General features: G+C 39.0%; 1 protein-coding gene across 1 annotated transcript; it reads right to left on the reverse strand.

The window, feature by feature from the left end:
• Nucleotides 1-5,028: 5,028 nt before the first annotated feature.
• Gnpda2 (glucosamine-6-phosphate deaminase 2) lies at nt 5,029-22,292 on the reverse strand. Its single transcript, XM_051164942.1, has 6 exons — nt 22,138-22,292; nt 18,254-18,355; nt 16,544-16,726; nt 11,221-11,405; nt 9,092-9,266; nt 5,029-5,901 (listed from the first exon to the last, which is right to left on the reverse strand). The coding sequence occupies exons 1-6, from the start codon at nt 22,259-22,261 to the stop codon at nt 5,840-5,842; spliced, it is 831 nt and encodes a 276-aa protein (XP_051020899.1). The 5' UTR covers nt 22,262-22,292; the 3' UTR covers nt 5,029-5,839.
• Nucleotides 22,293-22,751: the final 459 nt, after the last annotated feature.

Below are 22,751 nucleotides of genomic sequence, written 5' to 3' on the forward strand. Positions count from 1 at the left end.
TCCCAAGATTGCACCAGGCCTATCAAGAAAAGCAACATAGACACAAAACGTCCCTCATTCTTGGGTAGTCCTCATCCAAGCAAAAGATGGAGGCAAGGTAACCTAAGATTTTTTTTTTTTTAAGTTACACTAAAATGAAAACTTCTAAGAGAAAACGTCTTCCTTAGGACATGAGTCACATATGAGATAGAGCAGTGCTGCGCGTAGTCTGTGACCCCTGTGGACATTTGTCTGAATTCTCATCTCGGAGGTTTGGCTTAGGTCATTGGAGCAGCTCCAAGAGTTGAATTTGCTCCAAATATATGCTACCGTTATTAAAATTGCAGTGTTTCCAGCAACCCTTAACAGAAGAGCCCTTTTTGGACTAGCCAGGATTCTACCCTTGAAGTGTTAGGGACTCTTCCCAACAGATAGGTCTTCCCTGCCTGTACCTCTCTAGGGAGTATACTTGGAGGCAGAGGACAAGGGAGGGATGATATTTTTAGCAAAGTCTGTTATATTCCTTTATCAAGGTTTCCTGGTGCATTCCTGGAGCATACTGATTGTTGAGGACCTGGAGAACCATGGGAAATGGACTCAGAATGCCATTAACCTTGATCATTCCTATTTCCTTTCTTCCTTTCTCCATCATGTTTTAATTACTTCTTAGTTTTTACTCCCTTCAACCCCAGTGGCACTGCCATATACATACCACAAAACCTAAACAGTACTTTTTAAAATGGCAGTATCTTGAGAACAAAGATGATACAGTTCTTATAAAAAAATGTTCTGTTCTTATATTATTAGTAAGGGAAAGTCCAGTGCTGACCTGTATGCTAATATACAATATCTGCAGTGTGACTCTTGAGCTTTTCTGATTTTGGCTTTTTCTTCTTTAATCCAGAACTCTTTAGGAAGTAGCCTTGTACTGACAGTAGAAAACATTTCCTCAATCAAAACAACTCTGAGATTCCACGCAATCATCCACAGACCTAAAGAAGCTAAATAACAAGGAGGACCCCAGGGAGGATGCTTGATTCTCGTTCAGAAGGACAAGTAGAATAGACACCAGAAGCAGTGGAAGAGAAGGAACAGGAAGGGAGCTACCATAGAGGTTCTCTGAAAGACTCCACCCATTGGGGGATTGAAGCAGATGCTGACACTCACAGCCAAACTTTGGAGTGGAGTTCAGGGAGTCCATGGAAGAGTTGGGGGAAAAATGACCTGGAAGGGACAGGAGCTCCACAAGGAGACCAGTGGAAACAACAAATGGGGATTGGGCTGTAGAGACATACACAAACCAAGGACCATGCATGGTTAGGACCTAGACACCCCCTGTTCACATTTCCTCAATAGCAGCACAGTCTCCTTGTGGGTCCCGTAATATGGGCAATAATGGCTACCTTTGACATGGACTCTGGTGCCCACTTGTTAAACACTTCCTCTAGCGGGGCAGCCTTGCCAGGCCACAAAGAAAGAGGATGCTGGAAGTCCAGATTAGGCTGAGGTCAGATGACAGTGGAGGAGGGCTCCCCTTTCTGAGAACTAGGGGAGGGGGGAGAGGGGCTGAGGGAGAGAAGGTGAGGCTGAGAGGAAATGAGGGAGGCGCTACAATCAGGATGTAAAGTGTATAAATTAAAAAGACAAAGTTTGCCTGACTTTGTTTTCAGCATAAGCTTAACTTCTCTCCCATGGCCATTTCCCAGTGTTAATTCTGAGTTACATGGCTTGAGTTTATTCTTTCGGGTTCTAATAATCACAAAAATGTGTTTAGTTGACTAAAAATAGTTGTTAATTTAAGAAGAGAGAAGAGAAAGTGTTGGTGGATCCAAGGTAGGGAGAACTGAGCACGCAGTGAAGAGCTGGTTAAGGGAAACCAACTGTTGGTTGAAGAACTAGCTAGAGGAACCAGTTGTTGAGCAGAGGTTGAACAATGGAGGAAAAAAGAAGTACCAGAGACCCAGGCATCTGAGGTACAAAACTGAAGGTCTTAAAGCCCAGGAGAACTTTCTGTCTCTCTCACATGCTTACTGTCTGTATGTCTGTCTCTCTCACATGCTAACTGTCTGTCTGTATGTCTGTCTCTCTCACATGCTTACTGTCTGTATGTCTCTCACATCTTTACTGTCTGTATGTCTGTCTCACATGCTTACTGTCTGTATGTCTGTCTCTCTCACATGCTTACTGTCTGTATGTCTGTCTCTCTTGCTCTTTGTTCCTTCTTCTTGTTACCCTTGCCGTGCTGTGTCTGTCACTTGCTAGCTGTTCTCTGGCCAGCCCCAGTAGGGCCAGCCCCAGTACTTTACTTAAAGCGAAGCTAAATTTTTTCATTACAGATTACATCATGATTTTTTTCATCTGTTACACTCAATAGAACATTTAAAAATCAACAAAGCAAGAAAGCAGTCTAACAAGGAAAGCAAACAGTTCTGTATAACCTATAATAAAGCACACAGCAAAAACAATCAATTTCCAAGCAATGGTCAGCATAACCTGATTATTATTTCTTAAACAATACTCGGGAAAGCCTAATCATAAATTTTCCCAGGCTTAAGCCATTGTGTTTACATGATTGTCACAGCAACATAGCTTGAGCTAAATGTTGTCTAATAAAAAATCAAAAACAAAGTAAAAGTTGACTTACTCCCAGTCCCAAACCAACGGGTGTGCTACCCAAGCCTAGGCTAACTGCCAAAGGGCCCTCTATTATAAAATATGTGTAAGACATGGTGTTCCAAGCCCACCTTCTATTGTTCTCAAAGCAGATTCTTAAGAAACTTTTCTACAGCTAACTGTATCTAGTCAGGTACTGGTATGTCAAGGTCCGAACTTTCTTGCAGTTTCTGCTTGGGTGCTCACGGTCAGAGAAAAAAAACCTCTTATCATTGACTCAAGCCTTTGGCCAGATGCCTTCTTTCAACATACTCTGTGGGAAAATGTTACCCTGTGTAAATTTCATTAGGGCTCAAAAAGACAAAGAAAAAGACAGTTTTAGGGGAAAAAGGCAGATTTTTAGACGAAATTACTCCTGGACCATACATAACATTTAAGGGCAGTGGTGATCAGCTGGAGGTCTCTGGAACCTTGTCAAGCAAAGCCTCTATGACTTGTCCTCAGGTCTGTGACACTTTATTAAATTTGGTACAGGTTGTCCAGGCTGAGTTCTATATACTTCCTTCAATCTACATTAACAGTAGAGGATAAGATGCCATTTATATGCCTAGGTGTAATTCAAATGATGGTTTCTTGCTTCAAAGGCAAAGACTATTGCTTCATGTGAAATATCTTCAGTGGCTTCTGACTGCTTTAATAGCATCTCACTTCTAGCAAGGAAGCTACAGTGGTTGGAGAAGGCTAAGGATCTTGAGGACGTGGCTGTTCTAGACAACATCCGTGATATAATTAAAAAAAAAAAAAGATTTTGAAAAATGATCTTTGGAGCATAGAAGTAATGAATGGTACATCAAAAGAGACCAGTAACTTTTCACTATGGTGCTGCACAGCCAAAGGTAGTACAGTCTTGAGGAACTATGTTTTCGCCAAAATCATTAGTACAGGATGGAAGCCTTTGACTGGTTAACTAAAGTACATTAAGGACATAGGGATCTCTTTGAGCAAATTAAGTCTCTGCCACGGATTTTGTCCAAGCAGTGAGAAGGTAATGATATTGTGTGACTAAGAAGTGTATTATGGTGTAAGGGCCAGACAAACTCCAGCCAGGGGCTGAACCCAGATTCCAGGAAAAACCACAAAGTAGTCTAAACAGAAAAAATATTCCCCTAGCAACGCAATCAGCTCATCCCCAGGAAAGTCCAAATATACTCTCTGCTGGTCAAGGTGTGCAACCAATTAGGAGAAGCCAGGCCAAAATTCCTAATACCCTCATGACTGCTTCAACCAATCTTTTCTATAGGCCAACTGGCCCCTACACTTATTACCCAACCACGAAACGCCAAGGCTTGTACCTCCCTGCTTGCAGCTTTTCTGCCTAAATGTCATCCAACCATATACTGCAAAACCCATTTCTGGTCTAAAACCTATAAATCCCCCTCTCAATTGAGCCTCAGGGTCACTTCCCTGCATCTGCTGTGTCAGTGCATAGGTGGGGCCTTGGCTCCAGCCTGCAATAAAGACTTCCTTGAGATTGCATTTGGTCTCAGCCCTTGGGTGGCCTGTTGGAGGAGGGGGTCTCTCACAATCTGGGCATAACAGTGTGTAGGCTGAGACAGCATGATACACATGTACACATGTGTGGAGGGGAGAGAAAGAGCACTATTATGCACTAACTTCTACTTGCTGGAGTGCCTATCTGGTGCTATAGTTTTAATGTTAAGTAGGGAGGCAGAGTAGCCAATGAGGGATTCAGAACTCACCTTAATTTTAATGTAGTCCATAATACTCGTCTGGTGCTTTTTAGAAGGCTATTTGAAACATGAACTTTAAGGTCAGAAGACAGATCACAATGCTATGGATTCCTAAGAGGCTCCAGAATATTAATTAGGTGCTGGGATCATGTGAAAGTCTTGTACAGGGCTTCCCAGGTTTCAGCGATTTGTATTGCACCTTTATATTCCCACGGTTCAATATCTTCCAAATGTGTTTTTCTTTAAGTTGGCTTAGTTTCATACATAAGAGTCAAGGCTGTTAAAGCATCACTGCGAATTAAAGCACCATTACTATTAATATGTTTTGACTCCATCTATGTCTGTAGTACTTGTGTGCCTGGTGCCCTTGGGGGCCACAAGATGGCATTAGAGGGTTTTTTGGAACTAGAGCTACAATGGGTTTGTGTGCCACCACGAAGTGCTTGGATCTGAGCCCTGCTCTCTGCAAAAGCACCAAGTGCTTTCAACTGCTGAGCCTTCTCTCCAGCTTCCATCCCCCACCCCCAGTCCTTTTCGGTACTGTTTTCAGTTCCCTGATAGTAACAAATGCAGTGTCATATTTTCCATTAACTGCTCCCAAATGAATGTTATTTCACTCATAGAAAGAAAATTAGATAATTGTTTTTATTGTAAACTTTATTTGAATTAAATATAGAAAACAATATTTTTATTTTAAACTTAATTATGCAAGTTATCACAATTTAAATGTTTACACTAATTTAGTATATACTTAATATCCCTTTAGACATATATAAGGATGATTTACAAAATTCAACAATAATCAGAAAATGTTCTGCAAAAGGATTTCTTAAATTTGTAGCTATGTATAAAGCTCATAATTGCCAATATATTTCTTTATTAAGGGCATTAATCCATATCATTAAATAAAAATAAGCATATCTGTAAAAAAGTATGACATAAGAAGGTGCATAGAAGCATGCACTTACACATACTTTCTGAAAGGATGTAAACTACTTTGGGGCATTGTCACCTCTTCCGATTTCCTTGTTAACGAACAGCGGGACTTCTGACATCCAGTGCTACTGTAGAAAGATCACCAAGGCAACTACAGGCAAAAAGCATGTGTGCGATGCACAAAAAAATACATTCCAAAAGTGAAGGTTTGTAATGACAGAAGTATGATATCAGAAAGGCTTGGAGTGTCTTATATATTAATAAGTCAAAGAGATTATGTCACTGATAGTACCTGATAAGCAGATCTCTTAAAATGCAGCCATTTCACTGCTATGCTGCTTACAGGCAGCTAAATAGCTTCTACACTTCTAACAGCCAACCAGTCTTGGGATCCAATTACTTCTAGGCACTAGCGCAGAACAGGCACATTCTAAATATGGAATGTTTTCTTCATAAATGAGTCTTCATAATTCCCCATTTTTTATCATATTGCATAAGCTGAAAATTCATCTAGTAAGAAAAGGTTCTTTTTCCAAGCAGACTTTTGCTTGAGGTCTCCTTCAGTCTCCTTCTTTCATACTGTGTAGTGGATCCACAAGCTGGTTGTGGACATGCATTAAACCTTAAAGGGAAAAAAAGCCCCGAAATCCTAGTTATAATTTTGTTAACTTTGAGCTCTATTTTAGAAGATCTAAAAGACACGATATTTCATTCCTGTATGATTGCAAGGTGTACTGAGACTAAGCAATTCAACTGATCAGTGCAGATGCAGAACATTCCAGATGCTTCAGGAGTCCCAGCGCAGCCTCAGCTCCTGTCTTGAGCATCAGAAAGGCAGGCTGGCGAATCCAAACATGACTGGCTCGTACGTTTGTCGGGAGGTTTGTGTTTTGATTTTATGGTTGTTGCTGTAGCAGACAGCAATGAGGGGCCTGGACTGTCATAATATGAGAGCTGTCGTCTTCCACCATATTACCCTGTGGGCCTAGCTTTTGTAGGAGGGGTTGCATGTGTTAACATGTTTGTGCGTACGTGTACGGATGCCAAAGCCAATGTCAAGTGTCTCCTCTTTTCACTGTACCTCACTTTTGGAGAGGTTTCTCACTGGTTACACACAGTGAAGAAGATCTTGTCTGGGGGGTGGGGAGGGCAGAGAAGTGCTCCAATAAGGGAAAACCCTAAGAAGCATCTGCAAAGCAGGGAAGGGAGAAGAGGCATTCCATTCTCTGGAGCAACTACAAACGAGAAGGCCGAGTTCTCTCACAGCCTGCTTCAAGTCAGCTCTGCCACCATCACAGGGCCAGTGGCAGAGGGGACATCAAAGGCAAAGGTACTCTCAAGCCCTGGATTTACATGTAACAGTTTGTGGTGCGTCATCTCTGGTGGCTGTCAACCTTCCTAACGCTGCGACCCTCAGCTTTTCATGCTGTGCTGATCACTCACCATAAAGTTATTTTCATTGCTATATCATAATTGCAATTTTGCTACTGTTATGAATTGTAATGTAAATGTTTTTGGCGATAGAGGTTTTTGACAAAGGGCAGTGATCCACAGGTTGACAACCACTGATATGGACAGTGTTCTGCTTGGACAGTCCTATCCTTTGCTAACAACGTTAAAGCTTTAAAATACACATAGCAGCAAAGTTGCTTAAAATTATACATTGTAAATAGCTTTTACACATAAGATATCTTGCTTGCAAACAAAATATTTTAGGTAGTATTAGTAATATTTGACTATAAGGCCAGGTAAAAGCTACTTTAAAAAGTGTACATAATTGGTATATAAGTAATAAAAATAAGAAAATAACTCTTCTGATAAAAATGCACCAATTTCCTGACATTTCTTGTAGAGATGATACAATGAATCAGGCTCTAATACCAGTCCCTAATGACAGCGTGCCTTATGATGTGGTTCTACCTGACCCTCCCCCTCTGTGAACTTACTGGGGTTAAGCAATGGGACAAATCTTGCTTCAATGACAACAGCGCTCTGAGAGAACACTGGTACAAAAACACAAATTCCAGTTTAAAGGGAAGAACAGTTTAGGCGAATTAAATACATTTTCACATATTCAATTTTATCTTTTGATAGGTAATTAGTGAGCAAGTTTCCATTTACTAACATTGTTACTATTAGACACCTTATTAACCTAGATCTAATGACAATATGTGATTGATTTACATTTACATTCAGAAATTTGGATGCACCAAGATAGGAAAGAGGTTTTCTTCAAGGCTATCAAACACAAATAGCCGAAACACTAAGATTGTTAACATTTATATAATTCCTGATTGTGTCATGGTTATTCTTGCTACAGGTAACATATTGTATATATGTGCAATAATATAAATGTATATGTAAAAAAAATTTTAATTAAAAAAAAAAAGATTTCTGGGACCAAAAGAATGGTACTCCTATAAACAGGATTTCAAATACTATAGATAACTGCACAGATTACCCTGTGTAGCCTGCAGCACATCAGCATTGGTGCAACACTGAAGTGGCCATATGCCCAATGGGTAAAACTATATTTGAAATATGTATGTAATGTGATTTACTCTCTATGACTGGCTAAGTGATTTTGTTTTTTCTTAAATGCAAGGTAAAGAGAATTCACTGCCTAGTACAGTTGTGAGAATTAAATAGTTCAATAAAGAAGATGCATTTAGAATTCTCATTAAAACAAATTATGAAAGCAATCTAATAAAAAAACTAAAATGTAATATATTTGTAGCTTGGTGTAAACTGTGAATTTAAATGAGAAAATGATTTACAAGAAATATTTAAGTAAATTTTGAAATGCACTTAGCTATGTATCCTCATTAAAATGTTTTGCATAGATATTTAGTAAAAAGAGCAAGAGAAAATGTAAACAGAAACACAACACAGAACCTCATGCACACTCAGGATTATTTACAAAACCACACGCACAGTCAGGATTATTTACAAAACCACACACACAGTCAGGGTCATTTGCTACTCAACTTCAGTCACCTGCACGCTGCCTTTAAGAGTTTTCTCATGTACAAATATTCACATGAACTGTGACTTACTGATTTCCGCTAAGTTGATGTATAATATTTATCTATTTCTTAAAATGAATGCTGTATGCTGAAAGCATATTTTAAGTGACACTAAGAAAAAAATATACCAGATAAGCAAGATGACACTCATTTTTAGAGACATCACAGTCCAATTTCAGTCAAATCTTAGAGTCAATAACACACAGCAACTTTGTTCAGCTTTCCTTCTGCAGTGATAGTTACAAAATGTAGGTTCAATTTGTCATCACATTTTAACACTTGTTAATCAATGTTACTATAGTAAAAATGAAAATTTATCCATGTCCCAGTATTGTCATACATATTACGCATTTTGTGAAGCACTGACTTCTAATTAATGTTCCATGTAAAACAAAGCTACTCTACGCAGCAGTTTATGCTTTTGAGCTTGAGTACAGAGCTTGCTCATAATAAAGAAGCCTCCTAAAGCGTTCATTGTGTCAAACATTTTTCTATAAAAAGCTCAGTACAAATAATATTTGAAAAATAATAACTAGATAACAGGAAAAAAGAAAAGAAGTGTCAATATTCAGAAGTCTAAGCTGTTTATATCATACTGTTTTAAAGTATGCCCACTGCGATACCAACTTTAGCACGCCTGAATGGACATGAGGAAGCGAAGACGGAGGAGTAGGTGATGCACATTAACCGTGGATTAGGTTACAGTTAGAAGGATGAGGTAGAGCTCGCACTCAAAGGTTACAAAAAAGAAAAAATCTCACATGCAAACTAAACCTCAATGCTCACCTTTAAAGTATTTCACCGTCTTGACTCTTAACTCTAAAGTAGCGTCTTCATCGCATACAAAAATCGTCCGGGGATGCTGCTGGAAAGCTGAAACAGTCCACATGTGATTGACTCCTTCTTCGATTGCTTTGTACAGCGCAAATGCCTTGTGTGCACCTGTTATGAGGATCATCACCTGCAGAATCATGGGCATCACTTGTTAACGGTGAGCGGGAAGCTCTGTGATGACATCTAAGTGAGGACCAGATGAGCACTTTAGTACTGATGGGTGAAATGCTTGCCTGGGACAGTAAAGTGTAGGATTTCCGGTGTCAAAAAAAAAAAAAAAAAAAAAAAAAAAAAAAGTACATGCCTATGTTTCTTCAATGAATTTATATAATCTGGGCTCATACCCCAAGTCTCTCTAGTTCAGCTAAAAAAAAAAAATATATATATATATATATGTCTTACATGAGAAAAGCAAGTGCTCTACAAGAACAGTGATTCGAAAGACACTGAACGAGCCCTGACTTTGCTTCACCTGATGGGTACCATTATCTTTAAAGCTGTTCCAAACACACTGAACTCAGAGCTTCAGCTCTCCTGAAACAGGCGCCCTCCCTTTGACGGACAAGAGATAACTCTTGGAAATCACAGATATTGCAAGTTCCTTGTTTTACATGCCTAAGCACCTGCAAAGTAACTCAAGACACGTGCGAGCGTGTGTCGGAGGGATGTTCAAGGCTTTCAGCCAGCAATTCCCTCCGCAGCTAACAGTAAAGCATGGCGGGAATCTCTAAGACCTTCTTATAAACGCACATACTCAAATCACTAATCAGTTCCACTTTTTTTCTTTTTGATTTTTTGAGACAAGGTTTCTTTGTGTAGCCTTCGGACCAGGCTGGCCTCAAACTTAGAGATGAGCCTGCCTCTGCCTCCCAAGTGCTGGGATCAAGGGTGTGCCACTGTCCAGCTCATATCCACTCTCAGCTTCCTTTCTTTATCCACTCCCCATAACTGATCCCCTGCCTCTTCCCAAAGAACCTCCCTTCTGTAACCCTTGATCCTGTGAAAACAAATGTGAATTATTGATCTTTCTGAGTTTGGATTAGCTTCTTTATTTTTTCTCATTACAATTATTAAAACATTAAGATGGTTTTAGTCCTAGAGTGTTTAGTAAAAATGTTATTTTTATGTATGCATATTTTATGACTAGGTACTACTCTAAAGTATAGGACATGAAAGATGAATGGATCAAGGCATTGTATTTCTTTATAAAATATTAATCCAAATTGATTTTCATTGTGAGACTGAATGAATCAACTTAGTTAAAACCATCTGTCCTTATTAAATAAATAAGTAGTTTGATATAAGGCAAGCAAAAATTTTTACAAATTAACTTTCCTTGCTGTACATTATTAGTCAGAGTATTATCTTAAGAATGAAATATTTGTTACAGTAACAACTAAAATGAGATGTGTACATGTGTGCTCCATACACAAGGACACACACATTATGGCTGACTTAGGTCTTCTCTAATCAATCATGACATTTGGAGCTTTGGTGCATGAATGAAGGTTCCTTAGGTCATTAGCATGCCAAAAATCTCACATGAAGGCAACAGACTCTCTATAATGCTTCTCTAAAAAAATATTAAAGAGCTTTTTACTTTTGTGTGTGGGTACAGCCATCAGATCTCTCCTTCCAGCACGTGGGCACTGGGCATCAAACTGTGGCACACCACTACAGGCAGTCCTCCTCGGTGTAGTCACCAAGCACTTTGTGTTACTCAATGCCACATGCTCCAAAACTACATAGGACATTATCTCTGAACCACTGTTGCACCTGTTCTTTCATAAGACTAGCCAAATGACAAAAAAGCCACAGAGCTACTAAGGTTTTTAAGACCTCAAGCTGCAAAGCGTGAACCGGCAGATAAAAGAACAGTTGAACAGGAGGCTCCTGGTGCCTGGTTTATAACCAAGGCTGACATTTTGTTGATTCTTAACAAGTCAATGAGAAAGACAAGACTTAGTCACTGAAAATTAAACATCTTTATCAAAAAGTTAGATGAATCTAAAATATTTAGTATCATAATTACTCAGCATGAAAGAAAAAAAAAAAAAAAACGATCAAATAACATTTCTTACCTCCCTAGCATCCATCACTGTGCCCACACCAACAGTTAGAGCCATGGTTGGCACTTTTGATAAGTCACCATCAAAATATTTAGCATTTGCCAAAATGGTGTCCATTGCTAGAGTCTTTAATCTTGTTCTTGATACCAAACTGGATCCTGGCTCATTGAAAGCAATATGACCATCTGGACCTATTCCTTTCAAAACAGATATGCACACTCATATAAACACGAAATAGACATTTCCAACAGAGGGTAAGCATATTTTCTCAAATTTCAACATAGTTATAAAGTCAAAGAAATAACCATAAGCACACTTACCTTGTTTTACAGCTGAATTCATAATATTAGATTAAATATTTGTTTCTCTGTTTCACTTAGTGTTTCCATTATATACTGTATACACAGCAAGCAATGGCATATAGCTCTAAAATTATCAGGGAGGTGTTACAGTTATATATAATTATAGTCCACTTACAAAGCAGTTTTACAACAGATATCTGGTAACTTTGTGGCTACTTTCCACTTCGCCACCCTTTTCACAAAAGACAATGATGTAGAATGAAACAAATGTTCCTTCAGGACGACCATGAAGGAAACACCAAAACACACTCATGTCTTAGCCTTCTGATTACTGACTGCGGTCTCTCATACTCTCACTTAGCTTTACTTTATTCCAGTTTAGGGGAGCCAATTAACTGCTGTGCCCCTTTAGTTTTGTTTCCTCATAATATATAGATTGCATAAGATCAGACATAAGACACCAGCTTTGATCTTTCACTATAATCTAACACACACACACACACACACACACACACACACACACACACACACACACACACACCTCTAAAATAAAATTAAGCAAGCAATTTAGCCTTACTGGGAGCCATGCAAGACTTTTTCTGCTATATTCCGTTTCCTTCATATTATAAGAAGGGAATGCTGGATATCACTGGATGTACAGATTTCATGACATATGGGCATGTGGCCTATACTCAACTGCTATATTCTAAGATGGCTTCTAAAATATAGAAAGGAACATGGTATTCTTTATTTGAAGACAACTGGAGACAACTCCCTTCATAAAGTCAAGAATCTTTAACAATAAAAATGTATATACTTATCCTAGTTGTCAGACTTACACAGCAACTTCAATAAAACACTAAACCCACTAACTCTCTCAAGTAATTAAAATACTTTTTACATGTTTACTTTAAGGAGACAACAACTGTAGTTCACTGATACGTAAGTTTCTCAAGCTATGATAAAATACAGCAAACTATAATCTGGTTTTAAAATTAAGAAAAATGAAAACAATATGAGGCAAAATGTTCTAAAGCACAGCAGTCTAGCAATGATTAAAGTGGAGATGTACATTTTAACAACGACTTACATATGCTTAATATCCAATGACTGTTCCCACTCCTAAGAATAGAGCTATTTCTAGTATGTTTTAATTATACTTAAGAATTCCTATGCTTTCCAAAGAATTGTTTTGCACTGTGGTATATAGCTGTACCATGCATGGACTCGTACCACGCACATGCATTCTCGTTACAGGCACCCAGAACAAAGGTTAGAGCTTGGAATATGAAAACTTCAGACAAGAAATTCGAGGTATCCTAAGAAGCCCTGTCCTAGTGGTGACCTGGGCTACTGAAAGCAAGCACTGCCCTTGCTTCTTGTCACAACAGAGGCTGATTTCTGGCTTTATGTTCAGCTAACTCTTTGGCCTTCACACCTAAATTAAGATATCAGCATCATCTCAAGAGCTCACTCATCTGACTATACACCTTTCCTTTGGTCTATGGCCCTGAGGGCAGTTTGTGAGTAGCTCTTTTGTGGGTCTCTAACTGCTACCCAGAACAAACTATTACACACATGAGACATTCAATAAACCACAGCTGAATGAGTCACTGCATGTGACTTCTGTTTGGTTGGCTCAGCAGTTTCTCCCAGTTGCGCCTCTTCTGCTCCACTGCCCATTGCCGGGGCAGGAGTTGGGGACTGTGGAGGTGTCGGGGGGGTTCTCAAAGGTAATTCATGCAGAGTGAGCATGGTAATGGAAAAGGAACCCCAGGTAAAGCAACGGAGATTACTCTTTAGAGCTGATCTTCACCCGGTGACCACAAGCAGAGGACACACACACACGCCCTGTATGACAGCTGCTGGTCCATGGCCCAGTGCACGAGAGCGGAGGCACTGTGGTTCTTTCCGAACCATGAGAGCTTGGGCCCTCCTCCAGGTTTTGTGAATTAAACCAGAATCATTCCAATTAATACACTGCTAGCTCCTTTCCACTAGTTATCCTGTTATTGCCAAACCAAGACCTCAAAAATTAAAAGAAATGTGGAAGTTTCCCCTGTTGTCTTCTTAAAATTTTATATAAACAAAATACAAAAATTTTTTAAAAGTTATCACAGTTCAGTTTTATTTACAAACTCCCAGGGTTGTGTACCTTACTGCTGGGTCCTCCTTAGAAACTCGGGATACAGCTTACCTTTCTCAACATTTCTGCCATCAGAGGACAAATGACAGCTCTCAAAGCACATTTCCTCCTTTCTCTTTTCTACCAGGGGAAGGGATGCCATGCTCTAACGCCCTGGGGTGAACAGCAGCAGATTTTTATTCTTAGGCTCTTCTAGTCCTAGTCCGATCCACAGTGGAAGGGGAAAACAACACTGGTGTCAAGCCCAACCTACAATCTCATTTCCAACTTTACCTTTAATAAAGCTGATATTTTGATCCCATTTGGCACAGTTCTTAGTGTTTTTATTAACCAAACCCTGGAACAAAAGAAGGGTAGGTGGTAAGACCCAGACACCAAGCCTCATCTTTAAAATTCCAAAGATAGTAACTTAGATGAAGAAATGCAAAGAATCAAATGAGACTCCTTCACCAACAACTGGACCCCAATGGAAGGCAAAGCATAAGCTAACTCCTCTCCATGCACAGAAATCATGCTCTCTGGATGGCACATAAAAAATATCAGGCCCTGGGGCTTCAGACTCCAGCCAGGGTGTTAATGAAAGGGTAAAGTATTTTCTTTAAAATGTTTTCTGTTTGGCGGGTAGTAAAGAAACAACTTTAGGAAGCTTAAGATGAATGTGGTTAAAAAACAAAATGACAGAGCTGGAGAGATGGCTCAGTGGCCAAGTGCAGTGGCTGCTCTTCCAAAGGTCCTGAGTTCAATTCCCAGAAACCACATGGTGGCTCACAACCATCTATGACGAGATCTGGTTCCTGCAGCTGGCCTGCAGGCCTACATGCCAGCAGAATACTGTATAAATAATAAATAATTCTTGAAAACAAAGCGACAGTAGGAGTCAGTGACAAGCCTACATATAACCAGTGTTCCAGTTACTTAGAAGGGAGAGAAAATGTTTGTTTGTTTTGCAGTATCAGACAAAAAACATAAGTGAAAAGAGACAAGAGAGAGAAATGACCTAAAGCAATGGGTAATGATGAATTTCGACTGGAAATGCTGGGTGAGAGAGTTGCAGCCTTAAAAAAACATACTACACGCTGAACTCTTTCTAGAAGGTAGACAAGAACATGAGGCTTCATCTGGTATCCCCTACCCAGTAAGTTCTTTTTCCTTGCACTGAAATCTAGGAGGGATTTGTCATATGGACCCTTCTGTACAGTCAACAGATTAAGAGGGAAAATAAATGTCTACAAATATCTTTAAATAACCATTCTAATCATTAATTTTTAACAACCAGCACGTGTTTTCAATATAAGAGTAAATCAGTGAAAATATTTCTTTGAAAAAATAAAAGTAAGATAAACTGTTTAGGAACAGTATGGTCCAGTAAATTAATTTTAATATATGGAAAATATCAAAACTAAAGTTGTTTATACATTTATCAACATCTAGTGTCTCAGTCTTAATATTGGCAGGTAAAAATGGTAATTATTTCAAAAAAGAACTATATTTAAAATGGTAGGATATGAAAGTGCTCTATAGGATTACAAAAGTGGTATTAGCAAAATTTATTTAAGATGGATGACATTCTATTTAAAATGCAAAATAGTAAACATACAGCTTTGTACAGACAAATACCAGTTCTGTCTATACAAGAAAATTAACGGCGCTGGCTCTGCTACACATAGATAAAAATTTCCTCAGTGAAGAGTTCAGTCTCACTTGGTCATCCACAAATAATTTAGCTACATCCATGGGGAATTCAGTGGACCAAGGGACAACTCCATTCATCTCTACAGCTCATAAAAGACAACACTGAAGTGGCCCTGAGTCAGCTGAGTGCCAAGCAACATTCTAAGACAGTTTATACATGCTATAATGCATTGAATTTTCACAAGTGTTGAGAACGTGAGAATTAATCCCGTCTTACACATGATCTATTTATACTGAAGTTAAGTAAACTCACCAGGCACAGACAGATGGGCGATGCAAATCTAAGTCTGACTGTGAAGGCCACCAGCACCCAAATACCCCAGTCGTGCCCAGCCACATCAACCATGAGCCCACCTCAGTATAACCCTGGTGTACACAGTTCTGCACACTTTCTCATAAATCAGATACAGAATATATACAGGTAGTTTAGAGCACTGGTTTTTAGTTTAACACTAGAGATTGGCATGAAACGGTTTTGGCTTTAGCGCAGCTTATTTATATTTTTCTGAGGGTAGCAGCATTCTCAAGCTGTTTCATATTGGTAATAGAGATCCACTACCACTACTACGGAACAAACTCCCATTTTCGGTACATTTATGCACACACACACACATAAATACATAATTTTAATTTAAACATTCACTCCTTTGGGAATTTGTCAAGGCATTTATAGAAATAAACTCATCCAAAAGCTAGTGATAAAATCTTACATCACTCCTAACTGATTTGAATGATTCTAGCATAACTGGATTTATCTGGTACAAACCTACCCATTTCCCATACACTCAGCTCTAGTCTGTTAAGCCGCCTGTGCTAGAGCAAAATAATAAAACATAGGTTCTCATTCATGACAAGCAGCACAGTTTCAGGACATGCGTGGTACGGGCGACCTCATGAGGTCATCACAAGAGGTGAACAGGGATGGGGACCTACTTCTCAAGGCGTAATTTAAACAATATGCCAACTGTTGCAATTTTAAGTTTATTTTCACTTCTTTATTTGCACATTTTAAATGAAAAACTATTGAGCTTCTATAGCTGGATATTAACAGGTGGTAACAGGTGGTTTTGTTTTTTTGTCTTTGTTTTTTTTTTTTTGCATTATGCAATGGTGACATTTCTGTCCTTTTTTAAAAAATTAATGTTACTTCAAATATTAGCAGACAAATGATTGATGACAATGTTGTCTTACATACCTCCAACAAAAAGATCTATTCCCCCAGCTTCTTTTATTTTCTCCTCAAATGCGTCGCATTCTGCCTGCAAATCTGCAGCGTTCCCATCAAGGATGTGGGCGTTGTTAGGATCTATGTCGATATGCTTGAAGAAGTTATTCCACATGTAAGAATGGTAGCTTTCAGGGTGACTTCTTGGAAGTCCTAAATATGAAGTTAAGAATAAAATTATAACTATTTTCCAAAAATCTTCTTCTATATATTAAATTTTTAAATGTTTGGCATAAAGTATATGTTTAATATATAGGTGTGTGTCACTTTAAATATCTACACTAACAATTTGTCAACACATATGAAAATACTATGATCATTTTCATTTTATAGATAAGTGCACAAACACAGAACTGTCCCCCAAATCATATGGCTGGTAGGGGTTTGCAATGCAAACAATAGAACATGAACAAAAAAATGTCAGCCAGTGATGCTGAGTTTCGCATTTGTAATAGTTTTTTCTTTTTGAGATTACAATTACATCATTTGCCTTTTTCCTTTCCTCCCTCCAACAACTTCTATGTACCCTCCCGCTGGCTCACTCTTTTAAATTCATGGTCTTTAAAAAAATTGTTGTACACACATACACACAAACACACACACACACACACACACACACACACACACGCACGCACGCATGCATGTGAGCGCATGTGCCAATCTGCCCTGTCCATATAATAATGTTACTTGTACATATATGTTTTCAAGGTTGGCCATTTGGTACTGAATAGCTAATCAATATGCTCTTCTCTTCCCTGTGGAAGACTATGTCTCCCATTCTCCGCACTCCTTAATTGCCTACAGTTCTTTTTCTAGGGTCGAGGCCTCTTGAGACCCCGCTTTCCACATTGTGACATCTTTGTTCAAGTCATGTTTAGGCAGACAGGCTGGTGAGACTTCATGGGTATCAGCTACCACCATCATTTATATATTTTTAGAGAACTAACTGTTGGCCACGTTCCTCTTGTATTCATCCTGCATTTATGCAAAGTTGTTGAATCATAATAGTTATTTGGCTATAACTTCTACAGACATTGAAAATGTGTTCTGATATTTATGCTTTATCATAGAATTTCTAAGGACCGTCACAGGTCCTTCCAGTTAAGCAAGTTAACAAATTACACAAGTTTTGTGGGTGCTAACAGAAATAAGTTAGTTTGAAGGGAAAAAAGTTATATAAACTACCTTTATATATGTATCACTTAATTTTCTATGATTTTAAATATATTTTAAGGAAAGAAGGAGAGAACCAGCAGCAGTTGGCGAGAAAGAGAGGGAAAAAGGAAAATGGGAGAGAGGAGCCAGCAGAGAAGGGGAGTGGAAGGGGAGAGAGGAGCCAGCGGGGAGGGAGGGGAGAGGAGTTGGGGTGTTGGAGAGAGAGGCAGAGGGACAGAGAATGAGAAGGAGAGTGGAATACGGAGAAAGAGGGAGAGAGGGGAAGAGAGGAGGAGAGGGATGGGAACGGCTTGTAAATGGACGGATGTTAAAAGTTACCTCATAGGTAAATGTCAGAATGAATGTATATTTTCAGTTTTCAAGTCTTGTTTTCACTCTATTATACTGTGCTATGATCAGTTTCACCACAGAGCAGTGCACAAAGGGTCCGCAAATTCTAAAGATACATGATATCCAAAATGTATCATATAACATATTCAAATGCCATATTCAAATATATCTTACCTACGTATTCGTCCATGTTAAAAGTCTTCACATATTTAAATGAAAGGTTTCCACTCTTGTGGTACTCTATTAGTTTTTTATAACATCCTAATGGTGTGCTCCCTAAAAAAGATAAAGTATTCGTTTTTCTGAAATAACTTGAAAATCTATTAAAATATATATACTTAAATTTTTATGAGTAATTCAACATTTCAAAATAAGCAAACAAGCGGGGAGTGGTGGTAAATGCCTGTAATTCCAGCGTTCAGGGAGGCAGGCACAGGCAGATCTCTGTGAATTTTAGGCCAGCCTGGTCTACAAAGCAAGTTCAAGGCAGCCAAGTCTACAGAGAGAAACTCCGTCTCAAAAAACCAACCAAACAAAAAACAAAACAAAAAAACTAAACCAAACCAAACATCAACAACAAAACCCAAAAACCAACCAAACAAAAAAATAGTCAAAGAACTTAAATGCAGATTTCTTGCTCATGGTATGGTGAGTAAGTTTCTTCCCATGATGCCTTGGGATTTCATTAAGCCATAATTTGGTTAGTGAAGCTGGAAACTCAACAAAAATGGACATTGTAAAGCTATTCTGAACTGTCCCCAGTATTTGGAATTGCCTTTGCAAATGACAGGACTAAAGTCTTTCTGAGTAAACACTGGGTGAAAAGAAAAAAAAAAAAATACCCCACACTTGTTGACAACAATTCAAGTTGGAGCATGCGTGACACAGACGGTACAGAGAGAAACCTTTGTGACCCGTGCCTCCGCTTTTGGCTTCTTGTTTATCTTCCTTAAAATTAAAAGGCTTAGGTGAAAAAGAAAAGCATTCTATCCTTAACACGGAGAGAATTTCTAGGAGATCCTCAGAGCAAACCCGCCATGTTTTATATGGTGATTGTTTTATTTTACGTGTTCTATAAAATTATTTAACTTAGCACAAAGGGTGTTTGTTTGTTTACTTCATGATATGACACAATAAAGATAAGTTTATCAGCTTATCGTGGGGTGCTTCCTTTTGCTTATTAAATTTGTTTTCTATTTTTCATTATAACCCCAAAACAAAGGCTCCTTTATTAAAACATGACCTGACTGTTTCCGTCCTGGAGGCAATGGATTTCTAATCCAGGAATCATCACAAACCCAACCCCTGCAGAGATGCTTTCTGGAGCAGTAGCTAGACTTAGGCAGGGTTAGACATCTGCTAGATTAAAAAACGGTCTCTGAACAAAGCAACAAAGCAGCTGAAGACTTCAGGAATATAGACGGTTCCCCACTTGAGTAGACAGAGTAACCAGCGGCTATAAATGAGAAATACCACATAGGTGCAGACAGCAGGTGAGTAACAGAGTTTAAGGCTAAGCATATGCTAACTTATAAGTTATGAACAAACAGATGGATAACTATGCTTGTCTTTTCCTTTCTAGAAGCACAGGAATCATCCACTGTTAGAAAGCCAGGAGTCGCTAATTTAAGGTTATCTGCTTTTGATCCAGTGAGAAGATGAAAAAGAACACACTCACTTTCCGACATTCAATCGATGTAGTTAAGGGGGGGGGGGGGAAGGGTGGAGATGCTAACAGTGAACCTGCTGCATAAATGCCATCTTATGATTTGCTTTGGGGTGGTCACTTAACTGCATAAGCCTTAACAGTGCCTTCGTGGTTCAAAGACAGCTAGGGTTTTCTTTATGTGGAGAACATACCACACACACACCAACCACAAAATTATGACGTAGAGAGAAACAACCCCAGAGAATTCTAGGGCACGGCAATGAAGCAAGAAGACTCCGAAAAGATTCATTCCTTAGTCCTCAGATCATTTCACATAAGGCACGAAGGGCTGGAGTCCTGACAACCACATAGTGATCTGTAAGACAGACCGAGATGGAGAACAAGGACCAAGGATGATGTCCATGTGCCCAGCGGATGGCTACGTGGGTGTCTCCACACGTTACACTGTGAAAACCCAAATCTAGCAAAACTGGCAGGGTCTTTCTTACTGGAAATATAAGAACTGGTTTGAAAAGATGAATGAATTTTGCTAAATAACAAATGGCAATGAAGCCAGGGATCCAAAACCGGGCGGGTTAGTTCCAAAACACACACAGATGTAACAAGGCAGCAATATGATTTAAGAGACAGTAAGCCAGAAAGTTCACTTATCCTTTGAACCACGAGCAGTCCAATTTACTTCCAGCCCAATTCAGGGGAGGAGGACAGTGAAAATAAGGTTCCCACACAGGTCAGGACCATAATATGCAGATCTTTTCTTTTAAATATACACATGCCACAGAAATTATGCTTGGTGAGAGAATAGCTTATGTACAGGATGTTGTCTTTAACCTCAGACATGCGTGTTCCAGTTTCAGAAGAAGAAGAAGTGAAAGAAATAACCAACAGCATCAACGCTCAACACAGAGAATGCACAGATGCCAGCATGGTTTCTCAGATTGGCCTTGGCAGGTGTGCTGGGTGTAAATTTAAATGCTTAAGAAACATGGGTAGCACTGACTGCTAACACGCAAGACTTTGAAGCCTCTCTGTCCCCAACTCAAATTATTATTTCTGTGTCATAATTAAGACAAAATGACTAACATGGGTGGCCCAAGAATAAGCCAGTCATAGTGTGCCAACAGGTGCAGAGGTTTGCTGAACCATCAAAGCCTACAGGAGGATGCTCATTTGAACGTGCAGTGCCAGTATGCCCACTTCACAAAAATACCTCTTTGTCATTCTCGCCACGACCTTCTGTCCTAGACAAAAAGACAGAAAACAAAACAGCCAACCAAATCATCTAGAAAAATGTAATTCATAAAAAATCACCGAAGTAAAATGAATTGTGACTATAGATTTTTATATACTTAGAGTATGCGGAGAGGACCAGGAGAAAATAGTCTATTTAAATAAAATACTCATGAGAACCTAAAGCTATTCAGCATCTACTGCACTGAAAAGATTTGCACATAACACTGTTTTAGTTGAGTTTCAAAACAACACTAAAACAGCTATTATAATTATTACTATTTTATCCTTTGTGAATGTAAGGAATCCAACGCTCAAGGTATGTGGAATAAATACCTTGCTACCACTAAAATTTAGTTCTAAATCTAGGTCTAATGCTCTTTGAAAAACAAACAAACAAACAAATAAACAAACCACAAGTTACCAATATAAAAGTGCTGAAAAATCAAGAGGTACTACCTGAGCATTTTTAAAAAGCAATATTTGTTGCTGTTATTTTTGTTTTTAAACAGGGTTTCTCTAGCTGTCCTGGAACTTGCTTTGTAGGCCAGGCTGGCCTCAAACTCAGAGATCTACCTGCCTTTGCCTCCTATTTTTGTTTTTGTTTTGTTTTGGCAACTCTTAATGGAAAAATAAAGCCAATAGAAGATATAATTTGTATTTGAATTTATTTCTGTTATCGAACAAGAGCTTTTACAATTTTCTCTTGAAAAATTTCTGTAACAGAAGAATAGAAATTAAAAGCCTAGCAAGTAAGAGCTCATAATGAAGGGAACATGGAATCTCTAAGTAGCAGCACACACTTTAGTCATCACCTGTTAGTAATAAAGAGCTAAGCTATAAAAAAAAGTGTCTGAGTAATGAAGGCAGTGCCCCAGTAACTCCAGAGCACCAGACAAGGGTACGGGAATATCATGATCATCGTTTAAGTCGGGATACTTTCTAAATTTTCAATTTTTGGAGTAGTGGATAAAACAGAATTTTAACACAATTAGAATCAATATGTAGATACTGCAATAGACTGCGTATATTTCCAGCTTTATATGCTAATATGTTCAGAGCTACAGGAAAGAATAAAAAGCAGTTGGCTAAGAAAAGCCCTATTTCTTGGACAGCCTTATAGAATGTGAGTTTATAAAACAGAAAGCACGGTTCATACCTGTCGGTAAGCCCAGTGTAAAGTATCTGTCCTGTCCAGGTTTGAACTTAATGATCCGATTGCAGATGTACTTTGCTGCCCACTCACTGGCCAAGTCGTAGTTATCAAGAATTACAAGCCTCATTATTGGCGACGCACAGCTCTTACCGCAAGCGGGTCACACCTGTGAAAACCCCAGGACAGAGTTCTTTCAGACATGTGTCAGACACCAAGAGCATAATACATTGATTTCTAAAGGACAGGACTTAATGAGGACATGCACATACAAATACACAACCCATACTTATGAAACAGTAGGATTAGCATTCTCTTTTGTCAAGCAGGCCCCGAGCTTTCGGCAGCTGCTTAGGTCACTTAGATGCACATATCAGGTCCATATAACAATCTTGTGAAGTAAATTAGTTTCAGAGGAGAACATGGACTCACACACTTTGCCTGTGGAGAACATGGACTCACACACTTTGCCTGTGGAGAACATGGACTCACACACCTTGCCTGTGGAGAACATGGACTCACACACCTTGCCTGTGGAGAACATGGACTCACACACACACTTTGCCTGTGGAGAACATGGACTCACACACTTTGCCTGTGGAGAACATGGACTCACACAC

Source organism: Acomys russatus, chromosome 22 (genome assembly GCF_903995435.1).
Source record: "Acomys russatus chromosome 22, mAcoRus1.1, whole genome shotgun sequence".
NCBI lineage: Eukaryota > Metazoa > Chordata > Mammalia > Rodentia > Muridae > Acomys > Acomys russatus.

Excerpts from the sequence above, each read along its gene's own strand:
- Gnpda2 (XM_051164942.1), bottom strand. The coding sequence starts at position 22,261 with ATGAGGCTTGTAATTCTTGATAACTACGACTTGGCCAGTGAGTGGGCA. Across the intron at positions 11,406-16,543 it reads AATAGATCTTTTTGTTGGAG|GAATAGGTCCAGATGGTCAT; the intron begins GTATGTAAGACA and ends CTGTTTTGAAAG. Across the intron at positions 5,902-9,091 it reads GACGGTGAAATACTTTAAAG|GTTTAATGCATGTCCACAAC; the intron begins GTGAGCATTGAG and ends TTTCCCTTTAAG.